The sequence below is a fragment of the Gymnoscopelus braueri genome (assembly GCF_963280865.1).
Source record: "Gymnoscopelus braueri genome assembly, chromosome: 22".
Classification (NCBI taxonomy): Eukaryota; Metazoa; Chordata; class Actinopteri; order Myctophiformes; family Myctophidae; genus Gymnoscopelus; species Gymnoscopelus braueri.
The window spans coordinates 34,619,945-34,637,045 of NC_137624.1; the positions used below are offsets into that span (position 1 = coordinate 34,619,945).

At 40.8% G+C, this 17,101-nt stretch overlaps 1 protein-coding gene across 1 annotated transcript in view; it reads right to left on the reverse strand.

Moving 5' to 3' along the window:
- Positions 1-17,101, reverse strand: part of LOC308078746 (disabled homolog 2-interacting protein-like) — a 209,859-nt gene that overhangs the window by 64,225 nt on the left and 128,533 nt on the right. Inside the window, exons 6-7 of the mRNA XM_080420079.1 lie at positions 7,943-8,201; positions 6,930-7,225 (exon numbers count right to left, since the gene is read on the reverse strand). Of these exons, the coding sequence (XP_080276205.1) occupies positions 6,930-7,225; positions 7,943-8,201 (555 nt within the window). The remainder of the gene's footprint in view (positions 1-6,929; positions 7,226-7,942; positions 8,202-17,101) is intronic.

A 17,101-nucleotide genomic window follows, 5' to 3' on the forward strand; every position in this document is an offset into this window, starting at 1 on the left:
GAATAAAGGTGGAATAAAGGGAACGGGAGGTCGCGATGACATTCTATTTTTTTTTTTGCGGAAGCACAGTGAAACCCTCTTTGATTAGCAACCATCAGGGGATCGATCATACTGGAGATAAATATTCTGTGACTACTTGAAAATCTAAGAAAAATCGAAAAAAATCTCTGGCACTGGGCAAACAGCCAGAAATAAGTCTGGCACCGAATGAGTTAAAGGGGAGAAATAATCGACCAAAGTTACGTTTCCAAACTTTTTGTGGGCAGTTTATATATAGAAGATACCGCTCTTCTATTGAGACATTTAGATTGTGTCAAAGGTCAGGTCTCACCTATACACAGGATGTGACACGAATTTTGACCTGATGGTCAAGATTCAATTTATCCCCTGAGCAAGCAGGCAGGCTCTATTAGCTCAGTGCTAAAAACAAATCAGCACTTGCACAGGAAACCAGGTTCAAATCCGGGGTAGAAGAGGAAAGTTAGAAAGTGCAGCTTTAAGTACAATTTTGAGGAAAATGTAAAAAATAAATAATTATACAGGCCTTTTAATTGTAGTTTAAATTGTGGTATTGCTTGCTAGTTATACTTAATAGAACAAATCAGAGTTACTTCTTCCACCACTGACAAGAACCAACCTTGAAACAACAACATCCCTTTCGGCATTAAAGTTTTTAAAAGCTTGTTTCCCTGGCAACCGGGGAAAAAAAGCAGAGTCAGCGAATCTGAGGTGAGAAATAAGGTTTCAGTGTTTCACAGGAAATACTGACATTTAATGTGAGGTAATTAAGAGTGTGACCCTGCCTGTCCAGGGAGCTGTAGAGATCTTAACATCCATCAGCGCCCACTCTATGGTAGCTACGGCTGTCAACCATCATTATATTTTAGTTGCAGATTAATTGTCATACAAATAAAGGCGATTAACCCATTAAGACCTGAAGCCGATTCTACAAATGTCTGTGTTTCTATATCAGTGGTGGTGCTCCAACCTTTTCATGTCAAGGACCCCCAAAATTATATGTATTTGGGCCGCCGACAACAAAATGTTTTGTTCCAGGGACCCCCATGAAGCAAAGAATAAGAGTACAAAATGTTCGCTTTAAACAATATATATTCAAAGATTTGCAACAGTTTCATGATTTAAAAAAAAATAGCAGATCTACAAGCTCGTACAAGCTCATAGCGCGGCACCGAGTGCCGCGCTATGAGCTTGTAGATCTGCTATTTTTGAATAGCCAAAGTGTAAAATAATGCTTTTTAGCTCAAATGAAAAAGTGACACAGATGCGTTCCAGGTCTTAATGGGTTAAAGGTAGGGTAAGTGATATTGTTTTGTTAAATAAATATACTCAGTAAATCGCTCCAGCTCTTAGTGAACAGACGACAGCATTTTCAGGTTCGGGATACGTATTTTACCCAATCAGGAGAGAGAACTCACACAGGATACAGGATGAACAAGTGAAATTGTTAAGTGATGACACAAAGAAGTGAGCAGACAGAATTGGAACAGCACAAAATTGAAGCTGATAAATGGGCACTCTCTCCAGATTGGCTGAAATTGGCAACCCACCTGAAAAGGAGCTGGAGAGACGGTGGGGAGACTTTCTGTTACAGAACAAACACTCTATAGCAATGATTACTATCAGAATATAGAACGAATTAGAACGTTAACCTTTTGACAACAAAAAAAAAACATTTTGTTTTATCCAAAACATATCGCTTACCCTACCTTTAATGATTTAATTGTGGTTTTGGCATTGAATATTGGAACATAATAAACACAAAAAATACCAAAAGCATTTTAGGCTTTGTAAAAGAAAAATGCATGGGGCAAAGCCCAGGCTATAACTAATAATTATATTTTCAAAAATAGTGAAAATAGCCAAGCCAATACATGTATGAAAGATTTAACACCCCCCCCTAAATTCCAAAACAGGAATGCCAGATTGAAAGTGTGCGGGCTACAGGCAATGACGTGGACATAATGATATGACATTTCTGATCATTTCATCCAGCTGTTTTCATACAGCTGAATAGAGACAATTGAACCCGACCTCCCGACAGGCTAGGGGGGATAGTCTGCTTTGGGCTTGTTTTCCTGTAAAGTCGCTTGTAAATATTCATAGTTGTGGTTTGCTGTTGTTTGGGCTCGTTTCTGAAGTGTAGTTGCTTATTTGAGCTCGCTTTCACTTTTTGAAAATAGCTGATGTAATGGGGATCAAGTGGTAAAACTCGTCGCTTCTTTTGGGCTTGTTTTCATAGACCTGGTCGCTTGTTTCACTCACAGAATCTGGCAACACTAGAGCCCTCAGTTTGGACCAAAACGAAAAACACTATCCCCCCCCCCCCCCTCTTCACCGCCCCTTGGCTATCGACAGGCTCTAGCCTGTCGGGAGGTCGGGTTCAATTGTCTCTATTCAGCTGGATGAAAACAGCTGGATGAAATGATCAGAAATGTCATATCATTATGTCCACGTCATTGCCTGTAGCCCTGTAGCACACTTTCAATCTGGCATTCCTGTTTTGGAATTTAGGGGGGGTGTTAAATCTTTCATACATGTATGAATATGTAGCCTATTTACAAGCTAGCTCGTAGCTTGGCTATTTTCACTATTTTTGGCAACGCATGCGCACAATGTACCGTCGGCCGACAGTTTGCGGAGAACGTTTTCACTTCCGACTACTTCCGTCCGAAATAGTCTGTTTGGTGGAGAGCCACCTTAATGCAGCTCTTTTACTTGTACCGTATATTGTGTTTGGTATTGGCCACTTTTCAAAAATCGTGATCCACATATATATAGACATCACTTCTTACAACACTTCTCAGCACTGAGCTGGGATAGGAGGCAGGGAGAGAGAGAGAGAGCTGTAAAGCTGTGCTGATGAGAAGCTGTCAAGAACATGAAGGTTGTCCCAGAAAACTGACGAGGCAGAAGGAAGAGGAGATATACGGACTGACTACAACAACCAGAACCAGAGATGTTTATGAGTCATGTTAGTAAAGGATAACAGCATGGTGGCTGCTTGCTTCTTGTCATAGTGGATGATGGCTACGTTTGTCCAAAACAATTAGAAATGGTCTTTTAGTCTCGCATTGTTGCCAGACAAAGTCGGGAGATCTCCGCCTATACGATCATGTCTGGGGGAATTCAAAATCCCAAAGCAGCCAGAACAGCTGCTAACATACCTAAAGCACCACTGCTTTTGGAAAACGATCATGTCACTGGGCCGGCCCCACCCAAGTATGAAGGACCACCCGAAAGACTGTGGATGATGGGCTCTGCAATGCAGTTTTGTCCTTAATCCATTAACACATTGCCTGCCAAGAACGCATATATGTGTTCTTTGCGTTCTTTAGAATCCATCACTTGCTTGCCAAGAACGCATATATGCGGTTTTTTTACATTTTTTTTTTTTAATTTGACCCAAAGACCAAGCCGATTTTTCGAAGATTTAGACTCCCATCCACTTCCTTGTTAAATTAAAACTTAAAAATTCTGTATCTCGGCTCCTGAGTACTTTTTTTTTCTCAATGAAAAATCTCTGGCATAAAACAGCAAAAAAAGCTGAAATAATTCTGGCAGTCAATGTGACCGGTAACGCATCCGTGTCATTTTAAGATCTATTTGGCCATTAACCCTTTTAGACTTGAGGCCGATTCTAAAAACGCCTCCTAAAACCTAACCTAAGTTTTCTGAAAATGTTCAAATTCTTACTCAAAAAATAAATAAAGAATGATGTTGTTGCTATATGTATAGCAACAACTAATGAGACACGGTATACAAAGGTATAACAACGTATAGGTTGCAACAGGTCTAAATGGGTCTAAATCATTTTTAAGTTGTTTAAAAAAATAAAATAATCATGTTGCTATAATATCAGTGGTTCTCAAACTTTTTCATGTCAAGGACCTCCCAAAATGATACGTATTTGTCCGCGGACCCCCAATCTCAAAATATGTTGTTCCAGGGACCCCCAGAAGTAAAGATCTGAGTTAAAAATGTTCCTTTAACTCTTTGACTGCCAGAGTATTTTCATAAAGTACTCCCCCAGTGCCAGCAATTTTCGTGTTTTTTTATTTTTATATTTTGAATTTTTCTCATGAAAATAATTTAAGGACACATAATGTAAAGACCCAGCACAAATCCGCCACTAGAGCGCAGCACATGACAGCTTTGATCATGTCGTTGGGTCTCTCTCACCCTTCTTCATAGATTAGACAAGGAAAAACATGAAAACGGATGTGACGTCCCCCCCATTGTTTTGATCGGCGAAAATTACGTTGTGATATACGACGGCGATGACTGATCGTCACCCAGACCATAGATTATAGAAGAGAAACTGTCCGTTTGTCCGTCATACCGTGTGAAAGACCGTTTATTTACCTATTTTGGACGAAAATGACTGGGGAAAAGAATCAAAAACCGGAAACGGAATCCAGGTCATGAAACCGGATGCAGATGTCCGTGAAGTAAGTGGAACTCGAGAATAACATTGAATATTAAGCAGCATAGCGCAATCAGAGATTAAACAATGAACGCGCGTCCAGCGCGTCGAGCGCGTCGACGGCCAACTGGACAAAGTAGCACTTGACGCGTTATCGCGTCGTCCGCAGTCAAAGAGTTAACAAATATATAAATTCAAAGATTTGCACAAATCTTCAAGATTTTTCAAAAATGCACTCGGTGCCGTGCTATGAGCTTGTAGATCTGCTATTTTTGAATAGCCCGAAGAAATCTTCAAAATGACACAGATGGGTTCCCGGATTGAATGGGTTAAACTCTCCCAAATTAGCATGAAGGCTGGGAGGTTGTCACCAGTCTGTGGTTGAGAGTGAGGCGTTTTAGAGATCGACTCGTCAGTCTAGACATGAGATTGGCCTCTGGGCTGTACAATAAAACTTGAAATACTGTATACTTAGTAATGTTCATAAAACTTTTCAATTTTAGGGATTGAGCAGAGGGCTCTAGCGAGAGAGACTTCAGAGAAGTGCAAGATCAGAGTAAAAGCCTGATTCATACTTTGTCTAGCTGAAGCTCAAAACGTGACACGTCTTCAGCGACGCTTCGTGACCTTATAGATCTGCTATTTTCGGTCTGCAGCGCAGTCGTACAAACGGGGCGTAAATTAGGCATAAGCATGAATCAAGTCAACAAACAACAGGGTAAACATAGTCACATACGTCGTACGTAGAGTGTAAAGAGAACAATGTAGTGCCTCAAAGAAACCGATACCAGGTAAACAATGAACCTAGCATCGGTCTCAAACAATGTGCTTCTCTGAAATATTCTACTCTAGAAAAAGCAAAATGGCATCTATCGACAAAAGATGACAAGAAGGTACACAAGGAGAGAGGAGTGCTAGGGGGGGGGATGAGGTGGAGTCAGAAGAGGTGAACTGACTGCAGCGGAAAATTTGAGAGTGAGTCTGCAGTTCTGGCTGCAAGGGGGGTTTTCAACAAGCAAAGCAAGATGTTGACTTCTTGTGAACCCTCCTTGATGCAAGTTCCAGATGCCAAAAAGACAAGAGTGTGTGCGTGCGTGCGTGGATGCACACTCATGTGTGCACGTGCGTGCGTGTGTGTGTGTGTGTGCGACTGTGTGTGTGTCTGTGCGTGTGTGTGCATAGCCAAAATCTTAGTTTTTTGTAATGCTAGGCCCCCCAAACAGGAAGTGCAGAGACAGGGAGCGAAGCGGTACAGTCATGGCAAAACACAGCTGTCTAAGATGGATTTGAAGATTATCTCCAGCTAATTGACCTCCTGTTGAGGGACGGACCACGGCAGAGCAGTCTGGCATGGTGCTCCAGCACCGCTACAGAGGAATGTCTGAGCTTTAGTGTGTTAGCCCTGCGGGGGGGGGACATGCTTAGGGATTAGCGCTCCTTCAAAAATGCAATACGGCTCCCTGCGAGAACAGGAAATCACCTGCTGTCTCCTCTTGATCTGGTCAAGAGTTCATCGTATGAGCAGCCAGGCCAATGGCTGGATCGGCTCACTGGAGTGAGCCTCATTTTCGTGACATACATTTTTTTTTCTATTGCACAATAATAATGACATCATTGAATTCCACCATTTCTCAGAAAGGCATGGATTAAAGCAACATAAAATGTCACGACTGAAAAAAAATTGTATGACCAAGTTGTGATGTAGTATTTGTGAAACAGTGTGAAAGGAGCCGCCCACCCACACTAGCGTGGTTGAATGGGGTCTCATATTGTATCAAATGGGGGGGTCCTCCTTGGCCTAATGCAGTGGTGCTCTAGGGACCCTCAGGGTTCATTGAGGAGATTCCAAGTAGACCCTTAGAGGTCTGTAACTCTAAGGGTGTATAAATGGCACCGTTCCATTTTGTACACTCTCAGAGCTGTGAGGGACCTTGACATTAACCCATTAAGACCTGGAACTGTGTAATTTTTAGATTTGAGCTAAAAAGCATTATTTTACAATTTGGGCTATTCAAAAATAGCAGATATACAAGCTCATAGCGCGGCACCGAGTGCCGCGCTACGAGCTTGTAGATCTGCTATTTTTGAAAAATCGTGAAAATGTGTGCAAATCTTTGAATATATATATTTTTAAGCGAACATTTTTAACTCAAATCTTTGCTTCTGGGGGTCCCTGGAACAACATATTTTGATGCAGGTCCGCGGCCAAATACATATCATTTTGGGGGTCCTTGACATGAAAAAGATTGAGCACCACTGATATAGAAACATACGTTTTTCAGAAAACTGTTGGGATTTAGGAGACATGTAGAATCGGCTTCAGGTCTCAATGGGTTAAAAAAGTTTGAGAGCCACTGGCCTAATGCATATCCAACTGGGGGTAAACTATGTGAAATAAAAAAAAAGGTTTGAGAACCACTGATGAATGGAGAGAGAATGGAGAGATCACGACGACAACAACAACGGCAGCAGCAGCAGTACTGACCTTGGCCTTCCCAGTACTCTGCAGGATGTGGACCAAGGCGCACGCCATCTCCTCCTTGTTCTTGACGCTGATGCCGGGCTCCAGCACGGAGCACAGCAGCATGTAGTTGTTGGTGGTGTACTCGGCGAACTCCTTGTACATCTCCATGGGCAGGATGCTCATGCTCTGGTAGCGCGCCTTGATCCGGATCATGGGCCCCGACGTCTTGCCCTTGGCGGGGTTGGGCGTGCTGACCGGATACCACTTCTCCACGAACTGGCGGCCCGTCACCGCCGCCACGGGGATGTTGACCAGTCCTGTGTGTCCAAGAAAAGAGAGCGTGAGGATGTCGCACCATAGCGGGCGAACCTCACAACATGGGCCACCTGTCCATTGAATTTTGAACTGAACCTTTTCGATAGGGATAGCAACGATCATGATACTTTTAGTTGACGATTAATTGTCGTACAAATAATTGTGATTTAAATGTATTTTTTTTGCATTGATTATTGGATGCATTTCTGCTTGCTTTTTAGGCTTTGTAAACAAAACGTTGCACAGCGTAGATATGAAAAATGTAATTAAATAAATAAACACAGAAATGACCTGTATCAATAACCAAAATAAATAATGTACTGTGGCCAAGAAACCAAAATATATTTAACCCATTAAGACCTGAGAAGATTCTAGAAATATCTTCTAAATCCTAAAAAAAAAAAGTTTCCCTCGATTTTTCAAAAATAGCAGATCTACAAGTTCATAGCGCGGCACTCGGTGCCGCGCTATGAGCTTGTATATCTGCTATTTTTGAATAGCCTAAAGAAATCTAAAGTGACACAGATGCGTTCCAGGTATCAATGGGTTAATACTTATAGACTTTCAAAAATGTTCAAAAATAGCTAAAATAGACGATCTCTGTATTTATCATTTGTTTAATTTATATAGATGAATGGAAACAATTCTGCGATTATCTCAAATAATTGTGATCGGGGTGATCAAGTACCAATCGCGACAGGCCCTCCTCCAGTCCTCACCTATGTAGTTGTTCTTGTCTTTCTTCTTCTTCTTGTCCGTGTCTTTGTACAGGTGCACGGTGATGCTCTTGACGGCGGGCAGGTTGTTGAAGTCAAAGTGCTCGCCCCAGAACACGTTGTCCGTCTTGAGCTTGCAGGTGGTGCGGGCGTACAGCGAGTCGTCCAGGCACAGCTCGCAGAAGTACTTCTTCTTGGCGGGCAGGTCTTTGGCCTCGATGATCCACAGCCGCAGCATGTTCTCCACCCGCCGACTGTTGTCCTGCGGACGGACACACAGAGAGAGAAGATAGGAGGAGAGGTCAAGTACTGCATGTTTATTTGTTAGCTGATGCCATGGCTAGTCTTACTGGGGTCCACAGAAAAAACATATTACAAAACACATTAAAAAATTACCATGTCAAATTGCATTAATTCACATTACAGTTACATCAATATCAATATAAAAACAGATACAAAAATAAACACTGGTACGAAATAACATAAAATCTGCAGTCCAGTAAATGCCTATTTACTTGTTTCTTAAAGGACGATTTATTTTTTATTAGATTAATGTCAAGTGGTAAATTATTCCAATAAATGCCTCTATAAATGACTGCTTTTTTTCACATACAACACACTACAATGCTGTAGCCTTGAAGGCGAGCAGCACAAGCATTTGTTATCGCATCGCTTAGATCGGCGTTCCACAAACATGGGGTCGCAGCCAACTTTGGTTCGTTGGATCTCTTACTTCCTTTTTTGCCCGTTACTAGATTTATTTGGCCATTACGTTTGATAGAAATGTTCTAAACATTTTCAGGAGAAAAAAAAACATAGAATTATAAATAATTTCAAGAAATCTAGCAGCTCTACACGTTGTGAGCTTGTGCGGCTATTTTCCCAATTTCTGAAATAGGGCATATGGAGTGATTCACTCATAATGTATATTTGATAGGGATCAGCGAGGCTCAAACTCATGAATAACAGCTTACTGAAACCTTTACCCTGCCTTACAGAGATTGAGAACTAATGCAGATGCTGTTATTGCTGGTATTTGGCCCTTTTCTATGGTTTCTGAATACATCCGCAATCATCATACTCATCATAGCAGAGGCCATCGTATAACAGTCTTAATATTACTGATCCATCAATGAATTCACTGCTTACCACATTTCAAAGATGCATTTAACCCATTAAGACCTGAGGCGATTCTTTAAAAAAATCTAAATCCTAACAGTTTTTTGAAAAAAATCTAAAACATATTTTTTCAAGATTTTTCAAAAATAGCAGATCTACAAGCTCAGAGCGGCACTCGGTGCCGCGCTTTGAGCTTGTATATCTGCTATTTTTGAATAGCCAAAGAAATCTAAAGTGACACAGATGCGTTAAGGGTGCGTTAAGGGTTAATCAGGAGGTCGTTATATCTGTCAGTAATTACATTTATAAAACAACAGTTTCTGCTTATAAATATTGAAGTTGTTTATCAAGAATCAACTGATCACATGAGTGGAAGTTGTTTAATTTCCTTTACTTTGCAATTATCCAATCTCTGAAGTATAGGCAGTTAAATGTTGCCCTGGGCAATGTTATGTCCTCTTCAGCACAATCTTAAGTGTCTAGTAATTCAGGGTTGTTGACTGCAGGAACGATTCTACAGGAATTCTTCTTTGCAATCAATGGCATCACTGATACTGATCTACTACTAATCCTACTGGGCTACGACTAGAAAAACCACTGTGAATCCTCACTCCATCAATTCACCAGTCCATCCATTTATCCATCCATCCATCCATTCATCTATCTATCCATCAGTCTACATCAGGGGTCTTCAACAGGGGGTCTGGGACCCCTAGAGGGGTCCTCAGAGTCACTACAGCGGGGTCCGCCAAATCTTTGTGTGATGGGGGAACATTAGCCAGAAATAGCCGATCAACAAGCTCACAACGCCTCGCGCTGCGAGGCGTTGTGAGCTTGTAGATCGGCTATTTTCGGAGAGTTGGCGTAGAGGGAAAAAGGAGCAGACCAAGTACAGAGCGGTCAACGGTCCAGTTGACAAAATATTAAGGGTTTAAAAGGTTTAAAACTGTCTGAAAAAAACACATTAACACAAATCCAACAAATTAATAGGAAAGATAATGCACGTCAAGTCTATGAAGCTATCTATGAAATCTCTGAAAAAAGTATAATATGCACCACAATCTTATACTATATGTAGTGGGGGGTCCCTGCTTCATCTCTCTCTCAGCTAAGGGGTCCTTGGCCTGAAAAAACATTGAAGACCCCATCTATCCATCCATATATCCAAGTTGTACAAAACTTGTTTCCTTTATTAAATTCTAGTTTGTGTTAGAATTGTAGTCTTGTTTTTTTTTTAATCCCCCCCATCATTCTGACCTTCAGCATATCCCATTAGCCAGGGAAGCTTTAGCATACATAGAAATGAGACTTTAAGGATAGTTCTACCTGAGACGGCGCTACTGACTGACGGCATCGATTTAAATTATTCAATGAAAGTCATGCCATGTCCCAGAGTGACCTGTTTACCCACTTAACCACAAGTCTGTCCAGCCAGACAGCTCCTCCACAGTCTGCCATCAATGCTGCAGACAGTCTGTACCAACGCCCCCCCCTGAATGTCCCGCACAGGAGGCTGTCATCTGTTTGTCATTCACGGACATATTATTTTCAAATACCTTAAAAATATATTTTTTTGAATTTCCATTTCCGCCCTGCAGCAACCTAGGTACTGTAGGCTTCGACTAATTTGGTTCCCAGTAGGAATTATTTACACCAGTGGTTCTCTCCCCAAAGGTCCTTGAAGGGGTTCCAGGGGGTCCGCAGATAAATGTGTTAATATCGCATTAAAGTTTAAGCACTTGAATCCTATATGCATCGGCATATATTTCTTTTTATCCCACGATTTTGCACCCCTTTTTCACCCAGTGCCAATTGTCTAAGTAATCCTGGGCGCTACACTCCCCCTGCCAGCCTAGCGAGCCCAGAGCCGAGCTCATGCCTCCTTCAATGCATGAGAGCCAACTAGCCTTCTTATCACCTGACAGGGGGGGGGGGAGTTTCCCCGGTAGGACGTAGCACGTGGAAGGAACACGTTATTCCAACCAGTTCCTTTCCCCTCCATCAGGCGCCCCAGCTATCAAGGGGGAGGCGGTATAGCGACCAGGATTACTGCATGTTTTTGTGAGGGTACCTACCCTAGGAGACACGGGGAGAACATGCAAACTCCACACAGAAAGGCCCTTTCGCCAACCGCACCTATGGTATGGGCACTGATGATGCGGAGGAGAGGACACTCTCCCAGCGCCCACAGCGGGAATGAAACCTAGCTGTGAGGCGACCGCGCTACCGACTGCACCTGGCCACCGTGCATTTTCAAAAAAATCTTGAAAATAATTCACTTTTTTTATATATTTATAATAACACCACAAATCATGTATAGGGTGTCCCTGGCACAAAGGACTTTCAGTTGGGGGTTCGTGGTCAAATACATGTTAATTTGGGGGTCCTTGACATGAAAACGTTTAAGAACCACTGATTTACAGCCACTGCACAGACAAAAAAGGAGTGGGGGAGCTTTTTCAGCTCTTCCGATCTACAGACCGTTAGGCGGAAGCATTTTAACACATTGGGTGCCAAAACCGTATATATACGGTTTTGGCCATACTAACGTTGAGTGCCAAAACCGTATATATACGGTTTTTGAAAAAAAAAAAGTTTTTTTTTTTTTTTTTTTCCTGCACAGCAACAGGAGATATCACTCCTACAAGATTTAGACTCCAATCCACCTCCTGGTTAACTTATGACTTCAAAAACCTGTATCTCGGCTCCTGTGTACTTTTTTTTTTTACAATGTTAATTTAACTATTTTCAACTGGCTGCAACTATGGAACGGATTACCGAATGTTTTTAATTTTTTCCCCCCGATTGTAAGAGACCTGTATGTGTGTAATGAGGGGATCACCGTGAGGACGGTGATCACTGAAAATATTTTGTGACTACTTGAAAAAGGTTCAAAAATTGTTACAAATCCTGGCACTCAAAGTATAATATTTTAATAAACCTCTGGCACCCAATGTGTTAATATCTTTTATTTAACCAGTATAAAACCAAATTGAGACTAAAGTCTCTTTTAACAGCGCGAACTGGCCAAGAGGCAGAGATATTACACAGCTTTGCCAGAATAACAAACATAGGACAATACAAATGACAACCATGTAGCGTCCGTACAACAACACAGCCGACTACCCAGAGAGCTCAAGGAGAATAAAAGTAGAAAATAGAATTAGAGTTAAGAAGAACAGTTCAAGAAAGAAACCAGTATAAAATTGGCTACACATCAAAGCAGGAGCTTGCTCTACTGGTAAGTGTGCCCATGGTAATCCTGTTAAAACTCCTTGGAGGAATCAATGAAGCCAATTCGAATCTGGTCTGCCCCAAATAATTAAAGCTTCTTTTACCTGCCTCAAGATTTTGATGAAGGCACGACATAGCGTGGGCCAAGAGATACTGTGTGGGCCAACACACTCTCTCTCTCTCTCTCTCTCTAGAGACTACTTAACCACTGAACCACACATATATTCTAAATTACTGCGAGAATAGCCACATCTACAAGCTCACCGACGCGTCACACCGCTATAATGACATGCCCAAGATTGGGAAGCCAAGGTTACTCTCGTCTCCTCTACGCGGGGAGGGTTCCAAAACTTTTCAGACTGCGACTCCCCCCGAAATAATCATATTTGAGCTGGGGACCCCCCCAAAATAATCAGATTTGAACTGGGGACCCCCCCACCCCGACGAGCACTTGGAATTGTAGGCATTACATTTTATTTTAGACTTCCACCCCAGTACCACCAGGTGATGGCCTCTTCTAGGGCCGCACGATAATATTAGGAATACATGCAATATGCGATTACATTGTTGAATATTGCGATGACGATATTGCTCGCGATAAGTAAACACATATTGAAGTATACGGTCTTAATGTCTTTCTGCCTTAGGTTTGCTGCACACACAGAACCCAGACAATGAATAGCCTACTGTATGCGCACACACACTGAAAAAAGAAGAAGAAGATAGAAATGGATTATATTTCCATTTCAACAACATGGTTTTACAGAAAACATTACACCTGGCTACAGCTGCTATTGACAATGAATATGATTATATGCCACCAACTCAGTAATACAGTCTCTCGCTGCTCCTCTTAAAACATTTTCGATATATTGTGCAGCCCTAGCCTCTTCCTCCAACGGGGGCAGGCTCCGGTGCCTGGACCCCCCCCCCCCCCTCCCAAATAACCCCTTGTAGATCAGCTATTTTGGTACTTTTGTGTGACAGTGCAGTATGACGAAGTAGGGCATTAATTCAAAACAACTTAAAACAAAGACAAACTTGAAGTATGGATACAAGGTTTCTGCCTCACAGCAACGATATGTCAATAAATATTATGTTTAAGCTGCATTGGTGTTGTGTATAGTCTGTAAGGTTAGAAATTAATTATGAGCACATTTGATGAAACTGTAAAAATACCGTGATGCGAGTTGTCCTCTAAATGATGCAAAGCTATGTTGGTGCTACAAGTTGCCAATACACTTTGATCAGTTATAATTTCAATGTTAAGACTTTCTTCAGTTTAATGATGAAAATAAATTAGATACTTATTTTGGAAGGGGGGGGGGCTGAGTTTTGTGTCATCATTTACATCAATAGGTTAAAACTTGGTCATTAATAATTGACATCTTCCTGGTGTGCGGCCCACATTAGAGCCAAGCGCTTCTTCGACGACTAATTAATGTGCTGGCGGTCTGATGGCTGCAGACGGTGGCTTTGAAGAACAGAAGGATTGTTTGAACGCGCTTTTTTTTTTTCATCAGCACTGGCACAATTATTACATAATCGCCTAATCACAATTATTGTATATACTTTTTTTTTTCAAATGTTTCATATATTTTCAAACATTTTCAAAAACAGTGGAAATAGCACGTCTACAAGCTCAAAACGTGTCACGATGTGACATGTTTTCAGCTTGTAGATCGGGCGTAACTGCATTGGGAACTCATTAATGGTTATCCAATCCAATCTGTGTCATGGCTGTGTCAGAGTCAGAGAGAGAGAGAGCTGCGTCACGCTTTGATCTCGCCGCAAAGCGGGATGTTGCCTCCTGTAGTTCCAAAGATTGGAACTTCCTCATTGAGATAGAAAGACAACTTTCCGGATTCAATTCTTACAATGGGAGTCAACGCTATAGTGTCGTCACTCTCGTAGTTATATCATGCTGGTCAGGGTGACGTTAGAGGTCCTGCCCATTAGTCAATTTTAATAAAGGATTAAAAAATATATATAAATAAAGTATAAATAATTTCAAGAAATCTAGCAGCTTTGAGAGCCCTGAAATCGGGCATGAGTGATTAATTCGTAATGTATTTTTGATAGGGATCAGTAAGGCTCAAACTCATGAATAACAGCTTACTGAAACCTTTACGCTGCCTTACAGAGAACTAATGCAGATGCTGTTATTGCTGGTATTTGGACCTTTCCTATGGTTTCTGAATACATTTCAGCTACCGTACACATCGTCTCTTGTCGGGTGGAAACCTCATACGTCCAAAACTGTTACTTTTCTGGATTCAAATTCAAAAGCATCAAAAGTAGCAGATCTACAAGATCAAAAATTTACTTTTCATGTGTTTTGTATGACGCTGTAGCATGATCAAGTAGGGCGTTGATTTACCAAAGAAACACAAAAAGTTAGAAAATGGAGATAAGAGGATTCTGCCCGACAGCAACTCATATTCATTTTAGCTTTCTCTTCTGGCTGGATGTTAGAAAAGGACTTTAAACCTTTTTTATTCCCTACAGTATGTGCAGAACGGTAGTTTTAGATCTAACAGCCAAGCACATTTTGATTGGTAATGGAGGGAAACAGCAGCTGAAAATTCACAGCTTAGCAAACTCTGTTTCTCACACTTATAGTGTGTTTATTTGATGTAAAAAGGTAGCAGCTTAAATTTCACTAAGGTTATTAAAATGGCTTGAGCGAGACTAAACATTACACATTACTTATTATCGCTTTTGCTTGAATTAGATATTATTGCAGTTGTTGGAGAGTGAGCTATTGAGGAAACATTCAACCTTGTTATTTTTATCTGCATTTTTATTGTTCAGATTATCACTCTTTCCTAGTGTTGTGGTTATTTCTGTTACACTACAGTGTCTTTTAATGGGGCAGGCAGTGCTCTTTCATTTTGGCCTAACATTAGCATTTTTACATCATTTTATTGTTTTGCTAAAGTTGGGGGTGCAACAATTAATCGAAGTAATTGATTTCATTAACTTTTAAAATTAAATTGTAATAAAAAAATCCAAAATACAAGCTTTTGACAACGTGAGCTTTTAGATATTACTTAGATACTATTTCGCACAACACTAAATATTATACAACAATAAATATTCAAACATTTGCTTCTTGATTATTCAATTAATCAAAAATTAAATCGATAGAATAATCGCTAAGCAGATAATCAACGGTCGCAGCCCTAATTACAGTTTTTAACTTTAATTAAAGAAGTGCTGCATAAACAATTCTTAAAATAACACACTGCATTATGGCAGCCATCGTGTTACGCAACACAACGTAAACAGAGAAAAAAAAGAGTTCCGTCTTGATTCTGCCAAAGGTATTAGCCACGACTAATCTGTTAAAAATCACTGAATAATTAAAAACCGCAAAGCCAAGCTGGAGAGATTTACAGTCCTGCATGGGGAGTTGAGGACAAATACAACTTTGAGGTGATTAAATATTCTTTCCTCCCAAAAGTTGTACTTTAACCCATTAAGACCTGAGGCGATTCTTAACGCATTCAGTGCCTAGCTTCTTTATGGAATTTTGGCTCTGAGTGCCACAGCCAAAATTCATTGTAAAAAAATAAAGTGCTTAGGAGCCGAGATACAGCCTTTTTCAGTAAGAAGTTAAACAAAGAGTGAATGGAGCAGCAAATCATCAAATCATCATATCTTGTGTTCTGAACATATTTTTCCACATCTTAGACGTCCAGTGGCACTCAGGGCTTATATCAACGGACGTCTTAGACGTCCAGTGGCACTGAATGAGTTAACACATTGAATGCCAGAGTTATTTCAGATTTTTTTAGCTGTTTTATAGTAAAAAGTACTCAGGAGCCGAGATACAGAATTTTTAAGTTTTAAGTTAACAAGGAAGTGGATGGGAGTCTAAATCTTCAAAAAATCATATCTCCTTGGTCTTTGGGTCAAAAAATTATTATTAAAAAAAAAAAAAAAAAAAAACGCTTCTATGCGTTCTTGGCACTCAAGTGATGGATTCAAAAGATTGGCACTCAATGTGTTAATGGGTTAAGGTATGTTCACAAAACAAACCGGGCTGGAACCTTGTATCTCTGTATTTTAAACTTTTTAATGGGTTTTTGTTCTTTCGTAAATTGACGCCACTTCTTTTCCGTGTCAGCGTGGCAAAAACAGCAGATCTACGAGCTCACAGCGCGTCACATCGCAACGCGTTGTGAGCTCGTAGATGGGTTATTTTCGCTATATTTTAAATATTTTGAAGATTAAAGTCAGTGGGTTACATACATATTCAACCAATTAAACGTATTACCCACTTCAACCCCAGCATCCATGGTTAAGCTCACAACGCGCTGCGCTGCGACGCGTTGTGAGCTTGTCGAACGAACGTCTATTATACAATAACAGAAAACTGAAAATACACTAGCTTAGAGCCCTACTGGACTCAGCATCAACCATATGGGGTTTAAGTGGTTAACAAGAGTTTGCGACTAAATAATAACTACATTGGATCCAATGGAACACAGGCTCTTTTTTTTCCATTTCCTGGAAAGCTAACGGTTTTGGACATACAAGGTTTCCTCCTGACCACGACAAAAGGGAGACCGCTGCATTGTTTTCATGTCATCAGCGCCTTTTAATAAGAAAAATAAAACAACTTTTCTGTGCTTGAAGAAGGCAGCTTGGCCGCTTTCCCATAGGGTTCAAATGTAACAGCAGGAAGAAAAAAAAAAGATGCTGGGGGAAAAAAATACTGTGTGAAAAACACTGTCATTAGTGAGTCATTTCTTTAATGTTACATGAAGGAAGGAAGATGCTTGGAGATAAGCACCATTTCTT